The sequence below is a fragment of the Camellia sinensis genome, chromosome 2, assembly GCF_055761805.1.
Source record: "Camellia sinensis isolate YWXY chromosome 2, ASM5576180v1, whole genome shotgun sequence".
Classification (NCBI taxonomy): domain Eukaryota; kingdom Viridiplantae; phylum Streptophyta; class Magnoliopsida; order Ericales; family Theaceae; genus Camellia; species Camellia sinensis.
In genome coordinates this window covers 34,500,701-34,526,404 of record NC_138962.1, presented here as the reverse complement: position 1 = coordinate 34,526,404, position 25,704 = coordinate 34,500,701, and the positions used below count along the sequence as shown (strand labels likewise).

Genomic DNA, 25,704 nt, shown 5'->3' with positions numbered 1-25,704 from the left:
CCAAAACTAGCTTTAATTGTACCAGAATTCTTAGTTTTATAATATATAGGCTTAATATAATGTTAGCAGAGTTAGAGCTCTTGTTATATATCATTACAGAGTTGGTTGCAGACTTGGGATTCTAACTTTAATTGTAGCAGAATTCTTCATTGGAAGCATAATGTTAGCTCTTGTTATATATCATTAGAGAGTTTGTTGCAACTATCATTGAATCATTTTTTATTGAATTTACTTGATCTCCATTTATTTATCTAAAATTATCATTGAATCACTTTCAACAAAACGAGGAGTGTTTTAATTTACATGTTCTCTATTTATTAATTAATTTACTTCCAACTGGGAATCCTAGTCATTTCTCCAACCCAATATATGTTGCCATAATTTTCTTTACCTTGTCTGTAGATGATTCAACAACAAAATGGTGCATATTTCACCAACTTGATGAATGATGGGACTGATTACGAATTTATGGATGAACCTCTTGACCAAAGGGATTAATCTTCCCCATTCTCTCCTCAAATAAAAACCACCAAGAAATCACAACAAGGTGGCAACTTCACTACAGAAGAAGATAATATGCTCATATCGGCATGGCTTAACATTAGCTTAGATCCAGTGCAAGGGAATGAACAAAAATCAAAGGCATATTGGCTAAGAGTGTGAGAGTATTTCCACCAGTTCAAAACGTTTTCATCTAATCATGGTCAAACTTCTTTAATGAATCGTTGGTCAACGATTCAACTTGCCACGAATAAGTTCAGTGGGTGCTTCGCCCAAATCTAAAGGTTGAATCAAAGTGGAAAGACTAAAAAAGATAAGGAATTAATGCCATTGAGATTTTTATACTTATTATCGTTGGAATTGTCTGATCTCATGATAATTAGTGTTCTTTTATCTATTATTCAGATTCATGATGCGAAGAAATTATACAAAGAGTTGTACAAATCGTCATTTCCATTTGAACATTGTTGGCATGAATTAAGAGATCAACCAAAATGGCGAGAGGAATATAGCATGAAGAAACAAAAACCAAAAAAAGTGGCAACTCCCGGCGTTTGTTCTCCTATTACACCGAATTCAATCAATTTAGAGAACAATGATGTTTCACATAATGACAATGTAGACTTGGAAAGACCACCGGGTAGGAAGGCTAAAAAGGAACGTTTGAATAAAAGAAAGAATAAAAACTGTGGAAATGAAGGAGGGTCGCCTATTTTAATATTATTAGAAGATTTAAAGGAAGATAGAAAGAAAATGAATGACAAGAAAATAGAGATGTATGAAAGGTCGTATCTTCAAGAGCAAGAAAAGATTGATAATGAGAAAAAGAGGACGCAAACGGAACAAGAGAAGGTTGATAATGAGAAAGAGAAGATACGAATGGAACAATTAAAGGAGGAAGAGCGAATAATGTCAATAAATAAGGGTGGTCTACCTATATTGCAAGCAGAATACGTTCATCACCGCCGAACAGAAATTCTCAAAAAAAAGATTTTGTTGTTGGAACTATCTAAAAAAAATTTAGTTGTTGGGACTATGTTTTTCACTTTATTTATTGTTGGATTTGATTCTCCATTGTAGGAAGAACTATGGTTTTTATGTAGTTTATGTTTGAACTCGTTATTATATGTTAAAACTATTTTGAAACTACCTATCGTCGAATGGTTGAACTAGTAGCAATTTAATTACTCAGTGGAATTCTTGTTGAATGCTTGCTAAAGTACTCCATGGCTAAATATAATTGGTTGTTGCACTACAAGAAAAAACACTTTTGGCGACCATCTATTTTTTTTGGTCGCAAATAGTCCACTTTTTGCGACTAAAATTCACCTTTTGGCGACCAAAAAAAAAAGTTGGTCGTGGAAAGTATACTATTGGCGACCAAAGGCTTTTTTGGTCGCGGAAGATCACCTTTTGGCGACCAAAAAAAAAGTTGGTCACGGAAAGTATACCCTTTGGCGACCAAAAAAAAAAGTTGGTCGCGGAAAGTATACTATTGGCGACCAAAAAAAAAGTTGGTCGCGGAAAGTATGCTATTGGCGACCAAAGGCTTTTTTGGTCGCGGAAGATCACCTTTTGGCGACCAAAAAAAAAAAGTTGGTCACGAAAAGTCTACTATTGGCGACCAGAGGCTTTTTTTGTCGCGGAAGATTACCCTTTGGCGACCAAAAAAAAAGTTGGTCGCAGAAAGTTATGGCGGGATAAATTTTAAAAAAAAATGATACTACAGTAATTACATGCTATTTTTCTATTTAGGCATTAAAAGTTTTATAAAATAATATATAACCCAATTTTTATGGGTTATATATTTTTTTTGTCAAATATGAACAATAAGTATGTTATTGGCAGAGTGGCAGAGTGGATTGGGTGCATGGTGACTCCTTGGTCAGGAGTTCAAGTCCCAGGGAGCACAAAAGAATTATTTTTTTGGGTCAAGGCGTTGGCTTTTGGCGACCAACTTATCTTTGGTCGCTAAAAGTTTACTTTTGGCTAATATGAATTGGACTTTTCGCGACCAAAAAAGTTGGTCGCGAATGGTCACTTTTAGTGACCAAAGGCTTTTTTGGTCGCAGAAAACTATCTGTGACGAGGCTTTAGCAACTAACTCGCGACCAATATATTTTGGTCGCGAAAAGGTTTTAGCGACCAAATATGGTACTTTTCGCAACCAAACATGTTCGTTACGGAAAGTGTTTTTTCTAGTAGTGTTGTATGTTGGATTGAAGTGCTACTTTTTACAGGACATTTCTATTTGTTGATGAATTAAATATAGATTATGTAAGTTGCTGGTGTTTTGATTTTGGAAGTTGTTTGATATGTTTTATAAATTTAACTTTGTAGAAAATTGAAGTTGTTACGCAGGAACTTGCAAAGCTTAAGAAGCAAAATACAACCTAATATTTATTTTCAGTAGTTTATCTCTCAGCCTCATTCTTTTTTTATTTCCATGGCTCGCAATAGTGTAATGAAGATGATTATTGATGACTCAGATTCTGATAATGAATTGGAGATATTTGCAATAGCTGTTTTAGAATAAGAACGACTAAATAATGAGAGACAATTGGGATTATGCCGTGGTTCCATTCAAGGGCATGCAGTTATTTATCGTAATCGAATTCAAGGCCACAAGAGACTTTATCAAGATTACTTCTCTGAAACGTCTACATATCCTCCCAATTTATTTAGGAGGAGGTTCCGGATGAGTCGATGTCTCTTTCTTCGTATTTTATCTATGGTGGAAGCATATGATCCTTATTTTGTCTAGAAGGAAAATGCTGTTGGAGTTCTTGGTCTGTCTTCCCTTCAAAAGATGACAGCTGCTATGAGAATGCTAGCTTATGGAGTAACGGCCGATTCTGTAGATGATTATGTGAGGATTGGAGAAAACACTGCAATAGAAAGTCTACAAAGGTTTGTTGAGGCAGTGGTTGCAAATTTTTCAGATGTGTACTTGAGGACGCCAAATAAAGATGACATTGCTAAATTACTAGAGATGGGAAAAAATCGTGGGTTTCTTGGAATGTTAGGGAGCATTGACTGTATGCATTGGGAGTGGAAGAATTGTCCTTCTGCATGGAAAGGTATGTATTGTGGTCACGTCCATGAACCAACTATTATTTTAGAAGCGGTAGCTTCCTATGATCTATGGATATAGCATGCATTTTTTGGATTACCAAGATCTCATAACGACATCAATGTGCTAGAACGTTCTTCTATATTTTTTCTCCTTGCTGAAGGGCGTGCTCCCCAAGTTGATTACTCAATCAATGGAAATGACTACACAATGGGATATTATCTCGCTGATGGTATATGTCATTAATGGTCAACATTCGTTAAAACAATCACATCTCCACGAGGCAATAAGCAAATAAATTTTGCTAAAGCTTAAGAGTCAGCAAGGAAGGATGTCGAACGAGCATTTGGAGTGCTCCAAGCACGTTTCGCAATTGTGCAAGAACCTGCACGTTTTTGGAAAGTTGAAACCCTTAAGGGCATGTTTGATTGGGTGGATTAGAGTATGGGATTGAGATTATTAATCCGTGGGCCCAATTATCTTATGTTTGTTTTAACATTTTGGTTTAGGATTATTAATCCAATGGATAATTAATCCAACAAATTTGTAGGATTATTAGTAATGGGGTAGAGGTGGGATTATTAATCCAATGGCTATTAATCCAATTGGATAGTGAATACCACACAAATATAATAGGATTAGTAATATTTCACTATTAATTTTGTGAATCAAACATGACCTAAAGTTATTATGAAGGCATGTATAATATTGCATAACATGATTATTAAGGATGAGCGAAATGAACAAAATGTAGGCTGTAATTATGATGCAATTGATAAAAGTCTCCCTCCAGCAGTGTCACACGAGCGTACACGTGAACTTTATGAATTCATTCAAAATCATCATCACATCAAAGATAGACAAACTCATTCTAAACTCCAAGCAGACCTAGTTGAGTATTTGTGGCATCTACATAGAGATTTGTAACAACTTGAATTAGAAATGATTTATTTATTTTGAAGTTTATTCTTAACTTTGTTATTTATGATTTTTTTTTTCTTATTTTATTCATTGACCTTTGTAAGGTTTTTTATTAGTTATTTTGTATTCTTTTGGTTCTTAATTTGATAAATTACAATTATTGAAGAACTTCCTTTGTATTGTTTTTTTTTTTTTTTAAATTCTTTATTGTTTTCTTTTATTCTTCCGCTCTCCTCCCCTTCAAGATGGTTCCACAAAATTCATATGTTGGTATATATTCACATACTATAAATTTTATAAAAAAAAATTAAATATTTCTTAACATTATTTTTTATAATATTTTTAAAACTAATATTAAAAAATATTATTTTTAAAAATATTATCGCAAATATCACATTGGCAACCATATTAGCGTTTGGTGCGTATGTGGCATTCTATGAAAAAGACAGTAATATATATAGCATTTTTTGTTTTCAAAATTGGTTAAGTTAGTTTGAATGACTAGTTAAAATAAAGAGTATGATTGGAACACACAATAGCTAAACTAATTAGATAAAATAAAGAGTGTCCTTTTTTTGTATTTTAGCTAGTGAAAAATAAAGAGTGTGGTTGGAAATACACTATGGTATAAGTTTATTGAGGCGATTAATAATTTGTTTAAACTTAGCTTGACTTGTTTATATGAAGAGCTAATATTGAACGAGTTTTTAACGAATTGATATTGAACTAGTTTTTTCGGGAGTATGAATTTGCTTGTCTATGTATGAATATCCCACAATCTTGTTCAAATTCTTTTCTATATTTGTCATACTTGTATTAGGTTGCCATGTTTTTCTGTTTACCGTGTGTTATTTATCGTGGTATGCTAATTCTTTCAGATATCCAGTGACGAAGCTGTAGAAACAGTGCAACCAATGATTCCTTTCTGTGATATCAGAACCATTGTTTGTGATTAATTCAAAACATAATGATCATTGTTATAGCATCATTTTATTAATCAAAATGGAGTTTTGGAATTTCTTGAATGGGTTGTAAAAAACCCAACCATGGTTTGGAAGCCATGGCCATACAACTTTGTGGAAAAAAAGAAGGTGGTTTTAGACCAAGCCAAAGCATCCTGATCACCTTGATTGATTTCTAAATCCTAATGCAGACCAAAGAATGCTTCCATAGATTGGACTGCCCAATCCTCCAAAGCTCTCTGAAACCGGGGATTTCATACCGTTCAACTCTCAGACACATCTAAGTAATTCTCTACAGATGCATTGGTGTCGATTGCTAACAGCAAAAAAACTGGGAAAATCTCCGTAAGAGGTGAATGACCACACCATGGTTCAAGTCAAAACCTCACTCTTCTCATATTACCCACCTTAAAGAAGATTCTTTGGTTGAGCATTAATCAATAGGGAGAGCATTCTAAGCAACAATTATGCAGCCTTTCTGATCTATAGAATTAAAGTTCATCTGTGACTGATTCCTGTAGATTGTGTTTGCATCCCCATGTCAAAGTTGCCCATATAATGGTGTTATTGACTCTGATGAAACTGTCATGTCTTGAAATTTTATTTATTTGCAAGAACAGAGGTGACTGTATTTGAACACCGGGGTGATATGACAGTATTTGTGAGTTCCGTAACCATAACAAAATGCATAAGTACATGTTTCTTGTCAATTTTTTCTTGGAATTAATGAAAGAGTTATTGAGAATCTGAGATAGCTCCATATGTCTATAAATGGCGGTAATGAAGGCCTGCATTCTTGGTAGGTTAGGAGTTCAAAGATCCCCTGTTCTAGTAGTTATGGGCCTCTAGAGGAACCAATATTAATTGAGCTCATTTCAGATCAGCCAGAGGTTCACTCATGACCAGGCTTGATAATATTTTGAGACTCATATAAACAAGGGAAGAAAGTTATAAAACCACATTCTCTTCCTTATATTTTACAATAAGCATGGATCATATCTTCTTCCTTTGAAATTGTATGCCCTTTGATTTAAGTGAATAAGCCACCATATTTACTGAAATTTTCGTATTTGTTTTTCAGGTGCAAAATCTTCTGCAGCAAATGGTGAGTCTTTTACTTCTCAATTTTTTAGGGTTTTATATAAATACAACACCACTGTTCAAATAATTTAATTTCTTTGCTTTTACTCTTGAATTTTGCAGCAATCTAGGTTTCAGACGATGTCTGACTCCATCATTTCAAAGAATATCCTTTTCATTTTCTCCACATTAATTGCATTTTACAGGTGAATGGTATACCTATGTTTCAAGGAAGTAAAACCAGTTGGTGAATGGTATACCTATGTTTCAAGGAACATGTCAGACATTTCCACTTGTATTTACTATTCTGCTGCTCATTTTTTATAATTCATCTGTCTATTGTCTTCATTTTTGTTCTCATATACTTCAGTGTTCTAACAGTGGGATTGCAGAAGATTTTGTCATTGCTTGAAGCCGAAGATGCTGATGTGCGAATTCATGCTGTAAAAGTTGTGGCAAATCTTGCTGCTGAAGGTAACTCAGTACTTTTTTATTATGTTCTTTACTCATTCCTATATTCTCATGAACTCTTTGTATTGTGGGAGGACACGAAGAATACCAATTTCCAAAAAAATCAATATAAGGGGAAATAGCCTTATATATACACGTGTTTGTTGAAGAATACACAAACAAACATATACTTTATATTTACGGTGAGGATTTACATTTCCAGCCGTAGAAATGTCTTATCCAATAGTTCTATCCATACAAAGAAGGAAAAGAGAAGCAAGTGCAGTAAAAACAAAAAATCAACACGGGAATTGTATCTGACGAAGGGGATGCCCGGACATCACATGAAAGTCCTTGTGCAATTTGAGATATTTTCGAACGTTGGCAAATTACTTTTTCTGATAATATACATATTCAGAATCCCCCTCCCCTCCGTTAAATCATTGTTAAAGTGATATAACAAAATCTGCTGACATAAGCTGTTTTTATTGCATAAATACCAAAAGTTCCCCGGGACGTAAATACTAAATAATATATATTTTTTATATAATATTAAAAAAATCAAAATTTCAATCAGATTTTGACACAATTTTACATCAATAAAAAATATCCAATAATTTTTTGACACAATTCCATGGGTGTGATCGCCACACTTAATAGCCTTCACTTAATTCTTTGGTGTTTTCTCCGCATGGATCTCCATTTGTCGATGGCTTATCAAGTGAGTGTAGCCTGAAAGGATTCCTAATGGTGAAAGTTGCTTTTTATTTCACATAAACACATTCTATGCCCACAATACATGGTCCTTCACCTGAGCCTTATATCAGTGGGTGTGTGTATTTGAACTTGCTTTTCATATATAAAATTTGACTAATGATGGTGAGGATGATGATTACCTGGCTTGTTATGTGAAGTCTTGATACACAGCTCATGAACCATTAGTACTTGCTGGTTTGAGTACATTTCTGTATAGGAATGGCATTTTACTTTTGTCTATTTCGCAGAAACAAATCAAGAAAAGATTGTGGAAGCTGGAGGTCTTACATCCTTATTAATGCTTCTCAGAAGTGCTGAGGATGAGACCATTCACAGAGTTGCAGCTGGTGCAATTGCAAATCTTGCAATGAATGGTAAATTTCCATTACTTTTGTTTCGTAGAACATCTTACAATCTTATAACCTATGGTATACCTATGGTTCAGTACTATGGCTGACATGTTCTTCAATCAGGGGCCACAATATGTGTGCACTACTTTCTGGACCTTTGTTTGCACCAACTGTAGTGGAGTGCAGTAAGTGTTGATCTGTGCCCTTACATTTACTCCTTTCCTACACTTTTCTCAGTCATATTAAGCTGTGTGTGATGCATGCTGAAATTTTGCATGATATCAATGGAAGTCCTGATAAATTCGGGCTTACATAGTAATTAGGTGCACAGTTGCAAGCATGTGGCTGAGCTGAAATATTTCTATTGATAATTTCAGTGTTTGTAGAATACTAACTTATATTAAAAGCCTATAGTGTGCATGTCTTAATTTATCCAGAACAGGTTGTATTTTTGTTCCAGTTGATTTTATCCAGAACAGGTTGTATATTTGTTCCAGTTGCTTTCTAAACTCCTCAATATGTTGAACAAGCACAATTAGGTGGATGATGAAAACTAGACATGCACAAACCTTTAGAAAAGCGTGAGAGACATGCTGAGTTAGACAATAAATTGCCAAATTTATTTATTTATTATTATCATTTTTGTTCCTCAAAAAATTGTGTTTTCCTGTGATGTAGTTGCCTTCTATGTTGCTTGTGCAAGGAGCACTGCCAAATTTGTCAGCTCCTACAGCCTTATTGCAAACTGCAGATACCCACTCCTCCCATTTGATGCAGCCTCAGGCTTCATCTTATGGATCTATACCACCTTCACAGATACCTTCTTCGGGAATGTCTCCATCTCCTGGTAAAATCACACCATCAGCTTCTGTTTTTGTTTCCATTCACTTGAAATTTTCTTCTATATTTTTGTCATGTCCAATTCTATGGTTCAGGGGCATTCATGGGGCAACAATTTCCCAATAATATGCCATTTCCCAGGTATTGTTGGCTGTCAATTGAAAAACCTTCCTTTCTAGAATATTACACAAGGAGGATATTTTTGAAAAAATTGTCTATCCTGCTATGTGACTACAATTATTAAGGAACTCACCATTTAATCAATTTGGCCTTTATTTTGAAATTGAATGCCCTTACCAATGTGCTTTCAAAATATTTATTTACACTTCATGAACTCAAAATGAAGATAATAATGTACAAATTTTGATGTGTGGGTAGGGAGTTTTATGCATGTACACATTGTGTCACTTCTGTTTTCGGTTGTTTTCTCTCTCTCTCTCTCTCTCTCTCTCTCTCTCTCTCTCTCTCATATGAATCTAAATATGATATGATATTTGCATCCAAAAGAATCAATCCTGAACCTCAATTTTCTTCATTGCAGACCACAAAAAGTTGACACTGTTAGTAGAAGTAACGATGCTTTTGCCTCCTTGAACCCAATTCAGATTAAATATAATTATGGGTTTTCTGCAACTGCATAACACGAGAAAGGAAATCTTTTACCAATATATGACTTTTTTTTTTGAATTGATACTTATAATCGTTTTGTTGTATAGGAATTTGGTTCAAGTTTCAAACATATAAAATAGCTTTATACATGATGATGGAAAGTTATCTCTATAATCAGTCAAATTAGAACCTCAATTCAGAACTATTCTATAGCAGCATAAGTTAAATAGATGAGGTGAATATAAATTGATTGTGAATTGGCCAGACCCAAGTTTATTGTCCTAGACATTTCTGCTAAGTTTTATTTTTTAGTTTTTATTTTTGGTGAATCATTGATTATTCCCTCAATTTTCCCATGAATAACAGGAATAAATTGGACATAATAGATTTTATCATTATCTTTTTTCTACAATTTTTCCTGGCATTATCTCTCTTTTGTTGATAGATTTTGTCATTAACAGGAATCATTTCTGCAGAGAAGTTAAAAAAGGTTGTGTGAGACCAAACAACTCCCGGCATTATCTCTCTTTTGTTGATCAAGGTGGAGAGGGGAATCGATCAGAACTAGTAGAACCTCATCTGGTAGTCCAAATGGACACAGAGAGTTCTGTACTGTACCAGAAAACCTGCCTCGACTATTGTTTTGAAAAACCAATAAAGGTGAGAAATTTATAATACATTCACATACGTAAAGAGCATTGCCTCGACTATTGGGTTCCAATTTCTCTATTTCGTTTATTTTTTAATTAATTTTATATATTTATCATGCTTCTCTGATAAATTTTTCAATTCTGTTTCTTTATTAGGTGTCTTACATCACTACTGCTTTGATGTATGCGAAGCTTGGCACGGAAGGCCGCAAGGATCTTTTTGATTGGCTATCAAGGCAACTTAGTGGATTAAGCAGTTTTCCTGATGCTGTAAATCTGAATTATGTATTGTTTCAAATTGTTATGCGAGATGGATGTGACTTGTGAATGAAAACTTAGAATAGTAATATTGTGTCGAATGTTAATGAATTATGTATTGTGTCGAATGTTAATGATTCAATTAATTTGAATGATGCTTTAAAATTATAGTTTTATTATGGATTGAATGAATTATTAGGAATTACAGGTGTATTGTTTTCTTACTTTGACGACCAATTTATTAGTCGCGACAAATAAATAATTTTTTTTCGCAAAAAATGACAATTGCCGACCAAGAGTTTTGGTCGCAAAAAATACATCTATTGCCGACCAAAACAGCTCTTGGTCGTGGAATCTCACTTTTGCCGACCAAAAGCTTTGGTCGCGAAATGTGATAATTGGCGACCAAAAAATTTGGTCGTTGAATGTGACAATTGGCGACCAAACCTTTTGGTCGGGAAAATATCACTTTTTGCGACCAAAGTATTTTGGCGACAAAATAAATTAGTCGCGGTAATTAAATATTTAGCGACCAAAAATTTAGTCGCGAAATCCAACTTTTGCCGACCAACCACAATTTTGGTCGCGAATTATTTTTGCCGACCCTCAATTGGCGACCAAAGTAGCGACCAAAAAAATTGGTCGCGGATAACTTTTGCCGACCAAAAATTGACTTTTAGCGACCAATTTTTTTGTTGCCAAAAGTGTTAATTCTTGTAGTGGCTTCACCTTCAGCTGGGCACAAGACTGGATTATCTAAATTGACCTGGTGCCCACCATCAAAGTCACTTTAATGATTTGAACCATTAACATTTTAGAAGTCTATGTGTAAATTATTAAAAAAATTAAATTGATCTAATAATTGTAATCACATTATTTCATTATTCTTGTCTTAAAAAAATTAAATTTAAGTATATTTTGTCTTGAAAAAATTAAATTTAAATATAATAAAATAATATAATTATGCTTATTATATTAATCTATTTTTTTTCAGAATTTAAAAAAAAAAAAAATTACTATTTAAAAACTTGACGGGTCGTGTCTTCTTCAATCATTCCTTATAATAGAAGCAAACAAAGAAAAGGTACAAAAAAAAGAGGCAGCCGCGGGGGCTTGGCACAATCCATCCATTAATCAAATGTATATTTTTTATACAAATCTATACTTTTAATGTAAGGCATTTGAGTAATACTAATTGAGTAATACCATGTCGGTTTCATGTCTGCACATGAATATTGAGAGAAAATATATTCCATATCAATTTCCCTTTTTTTCCAATTTTTTAGAAGAAAAAAATAAAGAAAATAAAAATGATGCCAAATTATTTTTAAATAGTATTTTCCTCCACTTTGAATTCAGTCACAATTCTTAAATTAAGTTTATAATTTTTGAGTCACTTTTGGAATTCTATAGATGCTTTATGGTTTTAAGAGTACTTGAGATGTTTTTTGAGCAATCATAATTATATTATAGCAGCTCGGTATTTCAATTTGGTTGCTATTGAAGTTATCAAATTATGATATTGTGATCAACGATTGAATGCATTTTATAGAAATCCAACTATAGTTGAAAGATGAGATGATAATTGTGCCAAAAATAAAACAAGTATATATAGAAGCAAATTTATCAAATTTTGACTTTTTTATACTCTAGCATAGCCAAAATTTAACACTAACATGTTGAATTTGACAATTAACATTAGAGAGCTCTAATACTATCATGTGACTTCATCTTGCAGCATATTGAATTTTTTTCCCCCCCAATAATTTGGGCATATAAGGTTAAAAAAGTATTTAATAAGTAACTTGTGATCACATATCTTATCACGGGACAACTCTTTGCAGATTTTTTTGATCTTAACACTAATTTAGTAGAGTTCACGTGAATGATTACATGTATGTCCAAAGTCCAATTCTATACTTAGACTCATCCATTGTGCAACATACATGCTCAGAACATAGCCATGGCTAATTACCCATATTTTTTCCACTACTCTTCTCTCCTGCTGGCCATGGCAATGCTACAAATCACTGGTGCTGTCCAATTTGATGTCAGCAACATTGCCAGAACATCCCCTGGTGGGCTCCGATTCACGGAAGAGATCGGCGTCGACTACGCCGAGCAGACCATGGAAACCACCACAAATTTCATATGGGACATGTTTGATCAACAAAACAATGCTAGTGAGAGAAAGGACGTCGAGAAAGTCTCGATGGTCATTGCTGACTACAAAGGAGCTGAAGCGATAACCTACGGTGAAACAATCATAGTCAGTGCACTGTACTTACAAGGCTACAATGGTAATGTGACATGGGAGTTCACTTCATTGATATATCATGAGATGACACACGTGTGGCAGTGGACCGGGGCGGACCAGGCCCCTGATGGGCTCGTTGAAGGTATGGCGGATTACACGGTGCTGAAGGCTGATTATGATCCGCCGGGCTTTGCAAAGCCCGGAATGGGGGAGAGGTGGGACCAGGGGTACGATTTCACGGCTCGATTTTTGGAATATTGTGAGGGACTTAGGCCTGGGTTTGTGGCAGTACTGAATAAAAAGATGAGGGATGCTTTTGACGTCAGCTACTTTGATGACTTGATGGGAAAGCCAGTTGATCAGTTATGGAGCGAGTACAAGGGTAGTTATGGTGAGACAGGGGAAAGAAATGTCAGTGAACATAATAGGGTAAGAAGGTGGAGAGAATGGAAGGCTAAGCATGGGAACAAAGCAGGCAATGTGTAGTTTATTGCGTTATGTTTATGTTAATGAATAAGAGGAGTTTTTGTATGGATGTTTCTATCATTTTATCGTGATGAATTGTCTAAGAAGAAGATAAATTAGACAATGTATTACCCACTTTTTTTTTTTTTTCAAATCAAATATGCAATTCTATGTTCACACACATTCTAACAATCTTCTTCATTGTGTAGGCTAGCTCCCCCTCAAGTTGAATCTATATCATTTACAAGTTTTACATAGGTCATACACAATCTTTAATCATGATCTATTACTCTCCATTACCGTGACTACCATACTCCATCAAGAACCACCATATTGTTGAAGATTAGCTCTAATTTTCTTCGTCAACAATGACTACTGATTGAAAACAAATAAATAACAATAATGCTAGGTATCATGAAAACAATGTCATGAAAAGTTTTCATGAAGATTCTCCACCCTTGGATTAGATTATAGTGTTTGTAGTGTTTTATTGTATGTTATGCATTCACCATTGGATTAGTTTCATGAAGTTTTTCATAATATTTATTTCATGATATGTAGCATTACCCAATAAATAAACTAAAAATTCAATCGAGCTACTCCATGATAGGGTAGTTGATGTTCAGATCCTATTGGTGGTTGCCATAAATGTTGTCGGTGGCTTGCTGAAGATTTTGGCTCTCCTATTGCATCTATAAATGGTTAGGTAGTTTTTGATAACATTTACGTTTTTTGTTTATGTTTACAAAAATTTTATAAATTGTTTTTGTTTATTTTTAGAAAAACATAAACTACAAACCCGTTTGATTTGAACAAAATGTTTGAAAAATTTTAAAAATGTAAACTAAAAAATATGTTTGTTCAGACCTAAAATATTTATATTTATTTTTGTATTATGTATGACAATGAGATCATACACATTATAATTGAAAAAAAAAATTAATTGAAAAAAAAATTAATTGGAAAAAAATTAAATGAAAAAAAAATAATTGAAAAACAAATTATTTAAAAAAAATATTTGAAAAAAAAAATTATTAGTCAAATTTTTAAATTTCTGTTTAAAAACCAACATAAACTCATTTTCTGAGTTTACGTTTTTTCCTTAAATTTATAAACTGAGACAACCATTTATAAACTAAAAAAATCATCAAACAAGTTTTTATGACAGTTTTTAAATTTTTATAAATATAAACTGAAAACTAAAAACTAAATGGTTACCAAACAGGCCCAGTGAATGGAAGGGGTTCGGTGTGGCAATCAGAAGAGAGTGTAAGCAACTGAGTGAGCATGAGTGTGAGTAGAGTGAAAGTATTGTCTCCTCCTCCTCTATTGTTGAAATCTTTGTATTTTGTTCCATATAGTGAAATCCGCTGCCTGTAGACATAGGCGATTTGCCGAATCACATAAATCTTTGTGTGTTCTTGCTTGTGTGTGTTTGTTTGCTGCCTCCTAGGCACAACAAATTGGTATGAGAGCATAGTTGTGCCAAAACAGAGTATCTGCAACTCTGTTTTCTGTAAATTGAAAATTTTGAAGTTATCAAAATCACGTTTTCAGGATACCAGAACGGATGGCTCGACGAGAGAAGTCAAGACCCAAAAATACCAACCCAAATAGACTCCTCATGCACCCTCACGCGCTCTGTCGGAGCTTGGCCGAATAGTCGTCAGAAAGATCAGTCCGACGAAGACGCATACGCAACGTGTCACCAAACCTGAAGTCTTTAAGTATTCACTTGTGCAACAATAGAACACATGTCACGACCCAAACCCGCCCATATAAGTTTAGCATCGTAACCGGCCAGTAATATTTAGATTACCAAAGGCCTCTTAACAGAATAACATATAGTTTATATAAAATATACATAATCCATTGAGCTGTGAAAACATACATTGGACAGATAATCTTAAACTTTTATAAACTTACAAGTAACGTCAGAAGATACAGTATTTACATGTCACTCCATGTACATATAAACAGAAAACTTGTCCATAAATCAAAAGAAACAAAGTCTAATACATTCACAAAAATAGTCACTAAACTTGACTTAATGCGGAACCTCCTCGAGAGGCACAAAGACTGGCTGACAAAAACTAAGACACCAGGTCCTCAACTCTGAGCCTGGTCATGTGCTTGATCACCTACATACATATTATAAATAATGAGCTGGAGCTCAGTGAATAATAACAGAGTAAAGAGTTAAATAAATGTTGTCCATAACAGTTACAGAAAACAGTATTCAGTAGTTATCAAAAATGAATTCATAATCATGTTCAGAAATCATAGTTCATAATAGATACAGATTCAGAATCATATTCATAATTAGAATTTGCAGTTAATCATACGTTGTACATTCATTAACACTAGCAGAAACGGTTGACCCATAAAAGGGACGATCATAAAGGCATACAGTTGACCCATAAAGGGACAACTATAAAGGCATACAGTTAATGTATAAAGGGACGGCCATAAAGGCATACAGTTGACCCATAAAGGGACGACCATAAAGGCATACAGTTGACTCACGTGCACGGAGACGATACAGTTGGCTCATGAGACGTACAATTGGCCCATAATTGGGACATATACAGAATGATCCATAATAGTTGGCTTATGAGACGTACAGTGGGCCCATAATTGGGACATAACAGAACAGATAACAGATGCCATATGAAGCTAATGATGCCACGAGTACATTTCAGAAACATTGGACAACCATTCATTCATATAGAAAATAATATTTCAAAAAACAGATTATCTTATATCATTCAGAAAATACTTATAAATTGAACATAGCTTTACAAAGTTATTACTCACAAATAACAGATGGCTCCAAATAGACGAATAGAGTAGGCAATTAAGATATTTTGTGGCGCGTGACCTACACAGGAACAAAATGAATATATACTGAATTACACACCCGGAAACATCTACGTGTTCTTTCTTATCTTGGTGCGCCTCTACCTTTATCTTTATTATTGTGTCTTAATCTTGGCCTAGAAATGCCTAGGATGGAATGATGATGCAAAATGTGAGTGGTCATGCAACTTAATCTTCGCTCGAGAGTAACTGTCTACGCTCGAATGGATATGCAAAATGTCAGTGGTCACTCGGTCTGTAAACTTTTGCAAAAGTGCTGGTTGCTGGATTTTTCCACTCGGCACTCGCTCGAGCATGAGAGACATGCCCTCGCTCGAGCGTAACTTTTGTCGCTTGAGCGGGATGCAAAACGTAAGAACTTCTAGGAGCATGCATTTCACGCTCGAGCAAACTTATGGTCGCTCGAGCGGAAGAGCACGCACTCAGAGTGGTCGCTCGAGCATAGGAACAGAAATTTGGAATTTCCAGATTTGCTCCCAAGCTCAAAACTTAATTTCAAAACCTTCAAAACACATCCTTTAGAACCAAAACTTAGTAAAACATTGAGAAACTCATAGTACATGATGAATTACAAACTATTTTGCAAAATCAAGCCCAAAAGCTATGCCAATTGTAGTAAACAAAACCTGAAACTTAGATAACATAACTTGTATGTGATGTCATGAATTCCAACCTTCCAAAACATGATCAGATGAGTCATCAGGCTCAAAAACAAGTTGAATTCTTTAAACAAAACTAAGATATGAACATACATGTGAGAATTCTTGTAAAAGCCACTTCAAAACTTCATGATATGCACATGCATGTATGATTTGAGTTACAATTCTTTAATCCTAGCTCATTCTCATGTTAGTCCACCTCATTTACTTGAATTCTTACAAAAACTAACTCAATTACACAACTAAGGGTTAAATTTCTTACCTAGGCTTGTCAAGATGAGAGCTAAAAGCTTAATTCTTGAGTTTCTAAGCCAAACTTCCACGTTTTTCTAATTTCTACAATCCTCTAGTTGAAATCCAACCTTCCTTCTCTCTCTCTCTCTTTCTCTCTCACATTGAGTTCAAAAAATGAGGAGATAAGGGTGTAAAAATGTGTAGGAAGAGGTAGGAGTGGCCTTAGATAAGCTTGCTTAGTGGTAATTAATTAATTTGGCTTAAGTTAATCGAAGTGACATTAATTAATCTAATTTAATTGTTTCGAATCGAATTTCAATTAAACCTACTATAAAATTCTAAAAATTCTAATTAACACAAAAACCAAGTCAACTTCTGAATCAGATGCCGATAAGGCCTTCAATTCGCAAACCGAAACGAAAACATGAACAGATCTTTCTATGTTAAACAAATACAAACACAAATAAGGCATATATGATGCAAAATTTCATTTTAATTACTTATTAGACATAATTAAACATGGATTAACGTCAATCATAGGTCGGGGTTGTTACAACGCAAGTCCAATTGGCATAGTGGTTATAACTTAGTTCCAAACCTTGACGTCAAGGGTTCCAAACCCTTCACAAACAAATTTTCAAATTATTTTTTGGAAGCTGCTAAGTCATTACTACGTGATCGCCACGTCACTGCCACAACCGCGCCACATATTGCCACGTATGAAGCCACACTAGCAACAACTCAACCGTCACGTTATCGCCACATTAACACACGTGTTCACCACGTCAACTCATATGCCACGTCATCATCTCAGTCAGCCAAATTTTTGAAATTGCAAGGAGGCCCTTAAAAGTTTGGAAAATTACATTTCAGCCCCTGATCTTGCTGAAATTACAATTTAGCCTCTGAAAGTTCAATAAATTACAGTTAGGTCCCTGGAGTTTTGGAAAATTGTAATTTGGCTCCTGAATTTGGAGAAATTTCATTGAGGTCCCTGTAGAGGTGGAGAAAGCGATTTCCTAGCTAAATCAACCGTTTTGGACACAAATGTGGATTCTGTTTTTAAGATTTGAACTCGAATTTTTAGTGAAGTTTTCGAGAGCTTAGAGTTTGTTATGTTCTGGGTATTTCAAGCATTTGCTATTGTTTGTGGTGGAGATTTTTTTTTTTTTTTGAGAAGTCTTAATGGAAGAATCTACAAATGAGAGACCAGCTGAGTTTACAAGCAGCTCCGCTACTGTAAACAGCTCTGGGCATTGGACCCCCGTGTCCTACGCTAAATTTAAGGTAAAGAAGTTTGATAGTAAAAGTAACTTCGGCATCTGGAGATGTGAAGTTAAAGATATGCTTGTCCAAATGAACCTACATTTCACTCTTAGAGACAAGCCAGATAACTTGGACGAGTTAGAATGAGAGAAAGTTAATCTCCTAGCCTGCTGCTCCATCCGACTTTACCTTGCAAAAGAAGAAAAGTATGCATTCACAGAATATGACACTGCAAAGAAGCTTTGGAAGGCGCTGGAAGACAAGTTCATGACAAAGAGCATTAAGAACCGGCTCTACTTGAAGAAAAAGGTTGTTTCGTTTCGACTACAAAAAAAGGTATTTCAATTAACAAACTCCTAAACAATTTCATCAAAATTCCTGCCGATTTGAAAAATCTATATGTTCAAATCGATGATAAATATAAAGCACTGTTATTGTTAAATTCCTTGCCTGACATATATGATCATCTCACCACCACTTTACTATATGGTAAAGAAAAAATCAAGTATGTTGATGTTTCAAACGCCTTGGTAAATAATGAGTTCAGAAAGAAAGATAAGTCTGCAAATAGGGACTCAGCATCAGAGGCTTTGACAGTCAGAGACAGTACGAATAACAAAAGATATACAGGGCGCGGAAAGTCTCACTCAAAATCTAGAAGGAGATCATCAGATAGAAGACGTCTTGCAAAAGACGAGTATGCTGCTTGTCGCCAGAAGGGGCATTGGGCAAAAGATTGTCCCCATAAAGACATTAAATAGGAAAAGGTGAACGTTGCACGAGATAGAGATAATGATGAAGGATCAACCTTCACAATTTTATCACTTGGCCATTCTAATGAATGGATTCTAGATTTCGGATGTTCCTACCATATGTGTCCTGACAAGTAGTGGTTCTCGAGCTTATGAGAGTTCGATGGAGGAGTTGTACTGATGGGCAATGACGAAGTTTGTCGAACAAAGGGGATTGGAACAATTCGGTTGAAGATACTTGATGGAACAATCAGAATTCTTGAAGATGTTTAGTATATACCATATTTGACAAAGAATCTCATCTCAATGGGAGTTTTAGACTCCAAATGTTACAGAATAACTGTTGAATGTGGAGTTCTCAAAGTTGTACGAGGAGCATTTGTTGTAATGAAGGGTATTCGAAAAGGAAATTTATATTTCCTAGATAACTCTACAATCACAGGGAGAGTGGATGTCTCCACTGGCTTAAAGGATGATGTATCACACACTTCCAGACTTTGGCACATGCGCCTTGGGCATGTCGGTAAAAACGCTTTACAAGGGTTAGTAAAGCAAGGCCTATTGAAAGACGCCAAAACAGGGAAGCTTGAGTTCTGCGAGCATTGTGTACTGGGCAAGCAAACAAGAATCAAATTTGGTACTGCCATTCATCGTACCAAAGGGATTATAGACTACGTTTACACAAATATTTAGGGACCTTCCAAAAATGCTTCTTTGGGAAGTAAACACTACTTTGTGTCATTTATTGATGATTTCTCAAGAAGCGTATGGATTTACACAATGAAGCATAAAAATGAAGTATTAGACATCTTTCTTACGTGGAAGAAAATGATTGAGACCCAGACAAACAGGAAGATCAAGAAGCTCAGATTTGACAATGGCAGCGAATACACATCAGATCCCTTCATTGAGATTTGCCAGAATGAAAGGATAGTGAGACATTTCACAGTTAGTGGAACGTCACAACAAAATGGAGTTGCAAAACGCATAAACCACACTTTGGTGGAGAAAGTCCGGTGTATGCTGTCACATCCAGGATTGAGCAAGGCATTTTGGGGCGAGGCATTGAATTGTGCTCGTCATCTTGTCAACAGACTACCTACTGTAGCACTAGATGACAAGACCCCCATGGAGGTATGGTAAGGAGCGCCAACTACTAATTATGATCAGCTACGTATCTTCGGATGTCCAGCCTATTTTCATGTTACAGAATCTAAGTTGGATCCTAGAGCCAAGAAAGCTGTCTTCTTGGGCGTTAGTGACAGTGTCAAGGGATACAGACTCTGGTGCCCTGAATCAAAGAAAGTTGTCATTAAAAGAGACGCTACCTTTGATAAGTGTACAATGCTGAAACAGCCAAATCCTCAAGAGAATGAGGAAGCATTAAAGAAGTTAGTGCAGGTGGAGTTTGAGACTCCGACAAAGACTATTTAAATAGTCAACCATCCTAAAGAAGTTTCAATTGATAGCTCTGAAGAAGATCCTGAAGAGAGTTCAGATGAAAATAAAGATCCTAAAGAGAGTTCAAATGAAAATAAAGATCCAGAGGCCCCATAACAGTCAAAACCCATTGCGATCAGAAAAGGAAAAGGGTTATTAAGCAACCTGATTGGATGACTGATATGGTGGCCTATGCACTTCTAATCATTAAAGACAATGTTCCTTGCACTTTCAAAGAAGCCGTGCAAAATGCAGAAAGTGTCAAATTGAAGGAGGCTATAGATGAAGAGATCGAGTCACTCCATAAGAACCAGACTTGGGAGTTGATGCAACTTCCAAAGGATAAGAAAACAATTGGGTATAAGTGGGTTTACACCAATAAGGAAGGCATCCCAAGCAAAGACAATATCAGATTCAAAGCTAGATTGGTAGCTAAAGGCTATTTCCAGAAGGAAGGAATAGACTACAATGAGGTATTCTCACTTGTTGTAAAGCACACGTCTATTCGTATCTTGCTAGCTTTGGTTGCACAGTTTGATCTCGAGCTCGCCCAACTCGATGTCAAAACTGCCTTCTTACATGGAGATCTTGAAGAAGAGATATGCATGTCCCAGCCAAATGGTTTCAAAGTTGTTGGAAAAGAGAATTGGGCCTGTAAGCTAAATAAATTGTTGTACGGGTTGAAGTAATCCCCGAGACAGTGATACAAGCAATTTGATCGATTCATGACGGAAAAGAAATACACAAGAAATCAGTATGATCATTGTGTATATTTCCGTAAGCTTTCTGATGGTTCTTTCATCTATTTGCTTTTATATGTAGATGATATACTGATTGCATCTAAGAACAAGTTAGAGATTGAAAAACTCAAGGCACAATTGGCAGGAGAGTTCAAAATGAAGGGTATTGGCGAAACAAAAAAATTCTTGGCATAGAGATGAAAAGAGGCAGGATAAATGGCATGGTTTGTCTGACGCAAACCCAATATTTGAAAAAGGTGTTAGATAGATTTGGCATAAATGGGAAAACAAAAACTGTGAGTACACCATTGGCCCCTCATTTCAAGCTTAGTGCTTCGATGTCTCCACACACAGAAGAAAAACGGAAGCATATAGCACATGTTCCATATGCAAATGCAATTAGTGCATTAATGTATACTATGGTTTGTACAAGGCCTGACATCTCACATGCTGTGAGTATGGTAAGCAGATATATTCATAATCCAAGAAAAGGTCATTGGTAGGCAGTGAAGTGGATCTTGAGGTACTTACGTGGCATAGTTAATATGGGTTTGAAGTTCGAGAGAGATCATAGACTCGGACAGAATCTGGTTGGATACGTGGACTCAGATTATGCTGGTGAATTAGATGAACGCCGGCCAACAACAGGGTATTTATTTACGCTTGCTAAAGGGCCGGTGAGTTGGAGGTCAACGCTTTAGTCAACGGTGGCTTTGTCTACTATAGAGGCAGAGTACATGGCAGTGACAGAAGCCTTTAAAGAAGCTATTTGGCTACATGGGTTGATTAAGGACTTAGGTATTGTTCAGAAGTACGTTGAGGTGTATTGGGACAATCAGAGTGCCATTTGTTTGGAAAAAAACCAGGTTCATCATTCCCGCACCAAGCACATTGATGTTCGTTTCCATTTCGTCCGAGAAATTGTCAATGAAGGGGATATTCTGCTTCAAAAGATTGGCACTGCAGATAATCCGGCCGATATGCTCACAAAAGTGGTTTCTGGGATCAAGTTCCAACACTGTTTGGACTTGGTCAACATCTCTTGGAACTGAGCATCTTCAGGTACATGGCAATGTTGATCGATCACTATGTTGGATAGAGAATCCTCACCAAGGTGGAAATTTGTTGAAGATTGGCTCTGATTTTCTTTGTTAGCAATGGCTGCTGATTAAAGACAAATAAAGAAGCTAAAGATTCAGTGAAGCTACTCCATGGTAGGGTGGCTGATTTTCAGATCCTATTGATGGCTGCCATAAATATTGTCGATGGCTTGTTAAAGACTTTGGCTCTCTCATTGCATCTATAAATGGTTAGTGAATGGAAGAGGTTCGGTGTGGCAATCAGAATAAAGTGTAAGCAACTGAGTGAGTGTGAGTGTGAGTAGAGTGAAAGTATTGTCTCCTCCTCCTCCATTGTTGAAATCTTTGTATTCATCCCCATATAGTGAAATCCACTGCCTATGGACGTAGGCAATTTGTCGAACCACATAAATCTTTATGTATTTTTACTTGTGTGCTTGTGTGTGGTTGTTTTTTGCCTCCTAAGCACAACACATATTATACAATGTATTGGGTAATTAAGGAACTCCGAAGGTCCAATATATATTTGAAATCTATACTTAAAATTTAAACATACAAATGTGTTGTATGCACGAAAAGAATACACCAAAATTACATCAAAAAATAAATAAATAAAAACCACAAAATATATATATATATATATATATATAATAAAAACATGGCAAGGAGCCGCTAAGTAGCATATCATCAAGTGCTTTTTTGCAATTTCGAAAATAAAACATGGCACTTGATTAGTGCCACATCATGTAATGTATCAAAACAAAAAATGATCACTCTAAACCAATATCCAAATTATTTTATTGTCACAAATTTCAAATAAGCCTATCCAAATCATGGAATCGATCCAATGAAGAAGGAACATGAATATGACCTTATCTTTAACGTTGAAAAGAGAATTTGAACCCCATAGGATTTAGTTTAATAATATAACAGACAATTAAAATATTTATCACTTAAGAAATCATATAGTCGATCAAATCTTACGAAAGTCAACCCTACAAGATTTAGGCTTGGTTTGGGATGTTAAAAAAAATTCAAAAAATCAAAAAGTTATAAAAAAAAGTAAAAAAATCATTACTATTCACAAATTAAAAATATAAAAAAATTAATATACATAATATTTTAATACAAACCAACATTTGTCTTTTTCCAGGTACTGAATTGATGTTTGAGTACCATGAAAGGAACAAAAAAAAAATTACATATATATATTCACTAAGTTGGACGATAATGTTGTGCCCGTGGGAGCCCACCATGAGTCCCATTTTGATAATCCGAACCGTTGAATGTGTAGAACTCGTCTAGTACTATATACTTATAAAACATCACGTTGATCGGATATCGCTAACTACATGATCAAATCGGTTTTATATAAAAAAATGGATGGTATTACAATTAACAGTTGACAAAAAAACTAATCCGATCAGATAGCTATAGATATCCGATCAACGTGATTTCTTATAAACAAATAATACTCGATGAGTTGTACACATTGAACGGTTCCGATTAGCAAAACGGAACCCGTGGTGGCCCACACTAGCCAAAGACCCGAAAAGGAGTCAATCATTTTCTATCACACCACTTTACAAACCTTGTTGCCGCCGTATAGCCTACATTGTCAAAACTTTTCCTACACACTAATTTATACAATTTTTTAATACATATTTTTTTTGTAAAAAGTCAAAAAATTAACTCAAACATCTATCTTTCTTCCCTCAACTTTTTAGTCTAAAAAAATAAAAAAATACACTTATTTAGAATATCTCAAGCAACCCCTTAATTTAATAAGAGAAGAGACCATTAAAAGATTTATCACTTAAGAAATCATATAGTCAAATCTTACAAAAGTCAAATATTTTTAAGATGATTGAAAATTTATTCAATCGTTAACTTCAAGACTTTTAGATAAGTGTTAGCTTATTCGGGCACCCGATTATATATATAATAGTGAATTACGACCCATTCTCTGGAGTCTCAACCAGTGACGGAGCCAGAATTTCAATTTGGAAGAGGCAACATTGAGTTAAAATTATACTGATTTATCACAATGTAAATAATTTTGATTCTTAATTGTGGGTAAAACAACTAAAAATAAACATGGTTTCATATTAAAATTTTAAAGTTATGCTCAAGTTAGTTTTTTTGCTTTATGTTTTTTTATTTTTGATTGTTTATTTATTATTAATATGATTTGCTATTTTAGTTTTGTGAACATGATGATCATTATAATTTAAAATGTGATCACATGTTATTATTAAAAATGAGAATGACAAAATTACACCAAAATACACCCAAAGAAAAAAGAGAGTGGAAGAGAAAGACATGAGAGAAAAAAGAGAAATAATATAGAATTTAAAAGAAAATATTTTACTAAAATTAAATATTTAGAGTGACAAATTACAAGAATTTGTATTTTATTTTTAATTAATGAATCATGTAATAATGAAACTAATGAATTATAATCATAATAAAAATTAATACACCATATAACTAATATAAATAAATATTTTCAAAACTAAGAGAGAGAAATAATAAATATATAAATAACAAGGAAAATACAATCAATAACCAGATTGAAATATTTGAATATCTAACCTCATAATGAAAAATGCAAGAATTTTAACTAATAGATTAACTTTGTTGGTTTTGCACTGATTTTGTCAAAAACAAAAAAAATAAAAATAAAAATAGAAGATAAGATATAAAAAATTATGATATACTTTAAATTTTAAAAATTAATTATTTTTCAAATAAAGATAAAAGTACAATTTCTAAAAATTGAGAGGGGCATGTGACCCTCCTGCCCCCAACGTGCCTCGGCTCCTGGTCTCAACCATGGCGTGTCCTCTTGACTTTTTCTAGTTGAATGGTCGCATTGCAAATCATTTCAAGAGGCCCGGTTCGCCACGGTTAATCTTGGCCCATCAAGTCCCAATATATATATATATATATTACAATAAACAAAATAAAGCCTACAGTCCAAGACCAAGTCAAGGTTTGTAACTTGGAACTTTCCTCCATGAACATATCTCAGTCAACATAAAAATATACCGTTGCACCAGTTTTTCAGGGTTTTGGCCATTTTTTTCAATTTTTCACCAAAAATATTGAATGAGCATTGTTTTATATCACGAAGATACTTAGTAAAATGTTATTTAATTTTATTATTTGTTAATAATTTTTTTAAATAATGGAGTCAATGATGAATATCATGTAAACAGTAATATAAAATGGTGATATACAATTCAAGTGAGTTGAGTGTACAAAATTTTTAATATCTATCAAGTGACTTATCTAAAGTAGTAGATTGAAAAATTTTTCTGCCTACCTATCAAGAGGGTCGTCAACAAAATTGCAATGGACAATAACGTGCGATTAAAATTAAATTGAAGTATTAAACATGTATAGATAGAATTAATCACATACATAATAATTTTTTTATAAATAAAATTTTGATGTGTAATATTTGTCGTAAGGCGCAA

At 34.6% G+C, this 25,704-nt stretch overlaps 2 protein-coding genes and 1 long non-coding RNA gene across 4 annotated transcripts; all 3 read left to right on the top strand.

The window, feature by feature from the left end:
* Positions 1–2,947: 2,947 nt before the first annotated feature.
* On the top strand, positions 2,948–3,820 carry LOC145812858 (uncharacterized). Its single transcript, XM_082908085.1, has 3 exons — positions 2,948–3,025; positions 3,266–3,581; positions 3,738–3,820. The coding sequence occupies exons 1-3, from the start codon at positions 2,948–2,950 to the stop codon at positions 3,818–3,820; spliced, it is 477 nt and encodes a 158-aa protein (XP_082764211.1).
* Positions 3,821–8,209: 4,389 nt separating this feature from the next.
* LOC145819521 (uncharacterized) lies at positions 8,210–9,538 on the top strand. Of its 2 annotated transcripts, XR_014360272.1 has the most exons (4): positions 8,210–8,674; positions 8,772–8,940; positions 9,029–9,074; positions 9,475–9,538. It is a non-coding gene; the product is annotated as an uncharacterized LOC145819521 (long non-coding RNA). The 2 variants fall into 2 exon arrangements; XR_014360271.1 differs by having other exon boundaries at positions 8,210–8,940.
* Positions 9,539–12,387: 2,849 nt separating this feature from the next.
* Positions 12,388–13,344, top strand: LOC114261140 (uncharacterized). Its single transcript, XM_028201357.2, has one exon. The coding sequence runs from the start codon at positions 12,414–12,416 to the stop codon at positions 13,191–13,193; it is 780 nt and encodes a 259-aa protein (XP_028057158.2). The 5' UTR covers positions 12,388–12,413; the 3' UTR covers positions 13,194–13,344.
* The last annotated feature ends 12,360 nt before the right edge of the window (positions 13,345–25,704 follow it).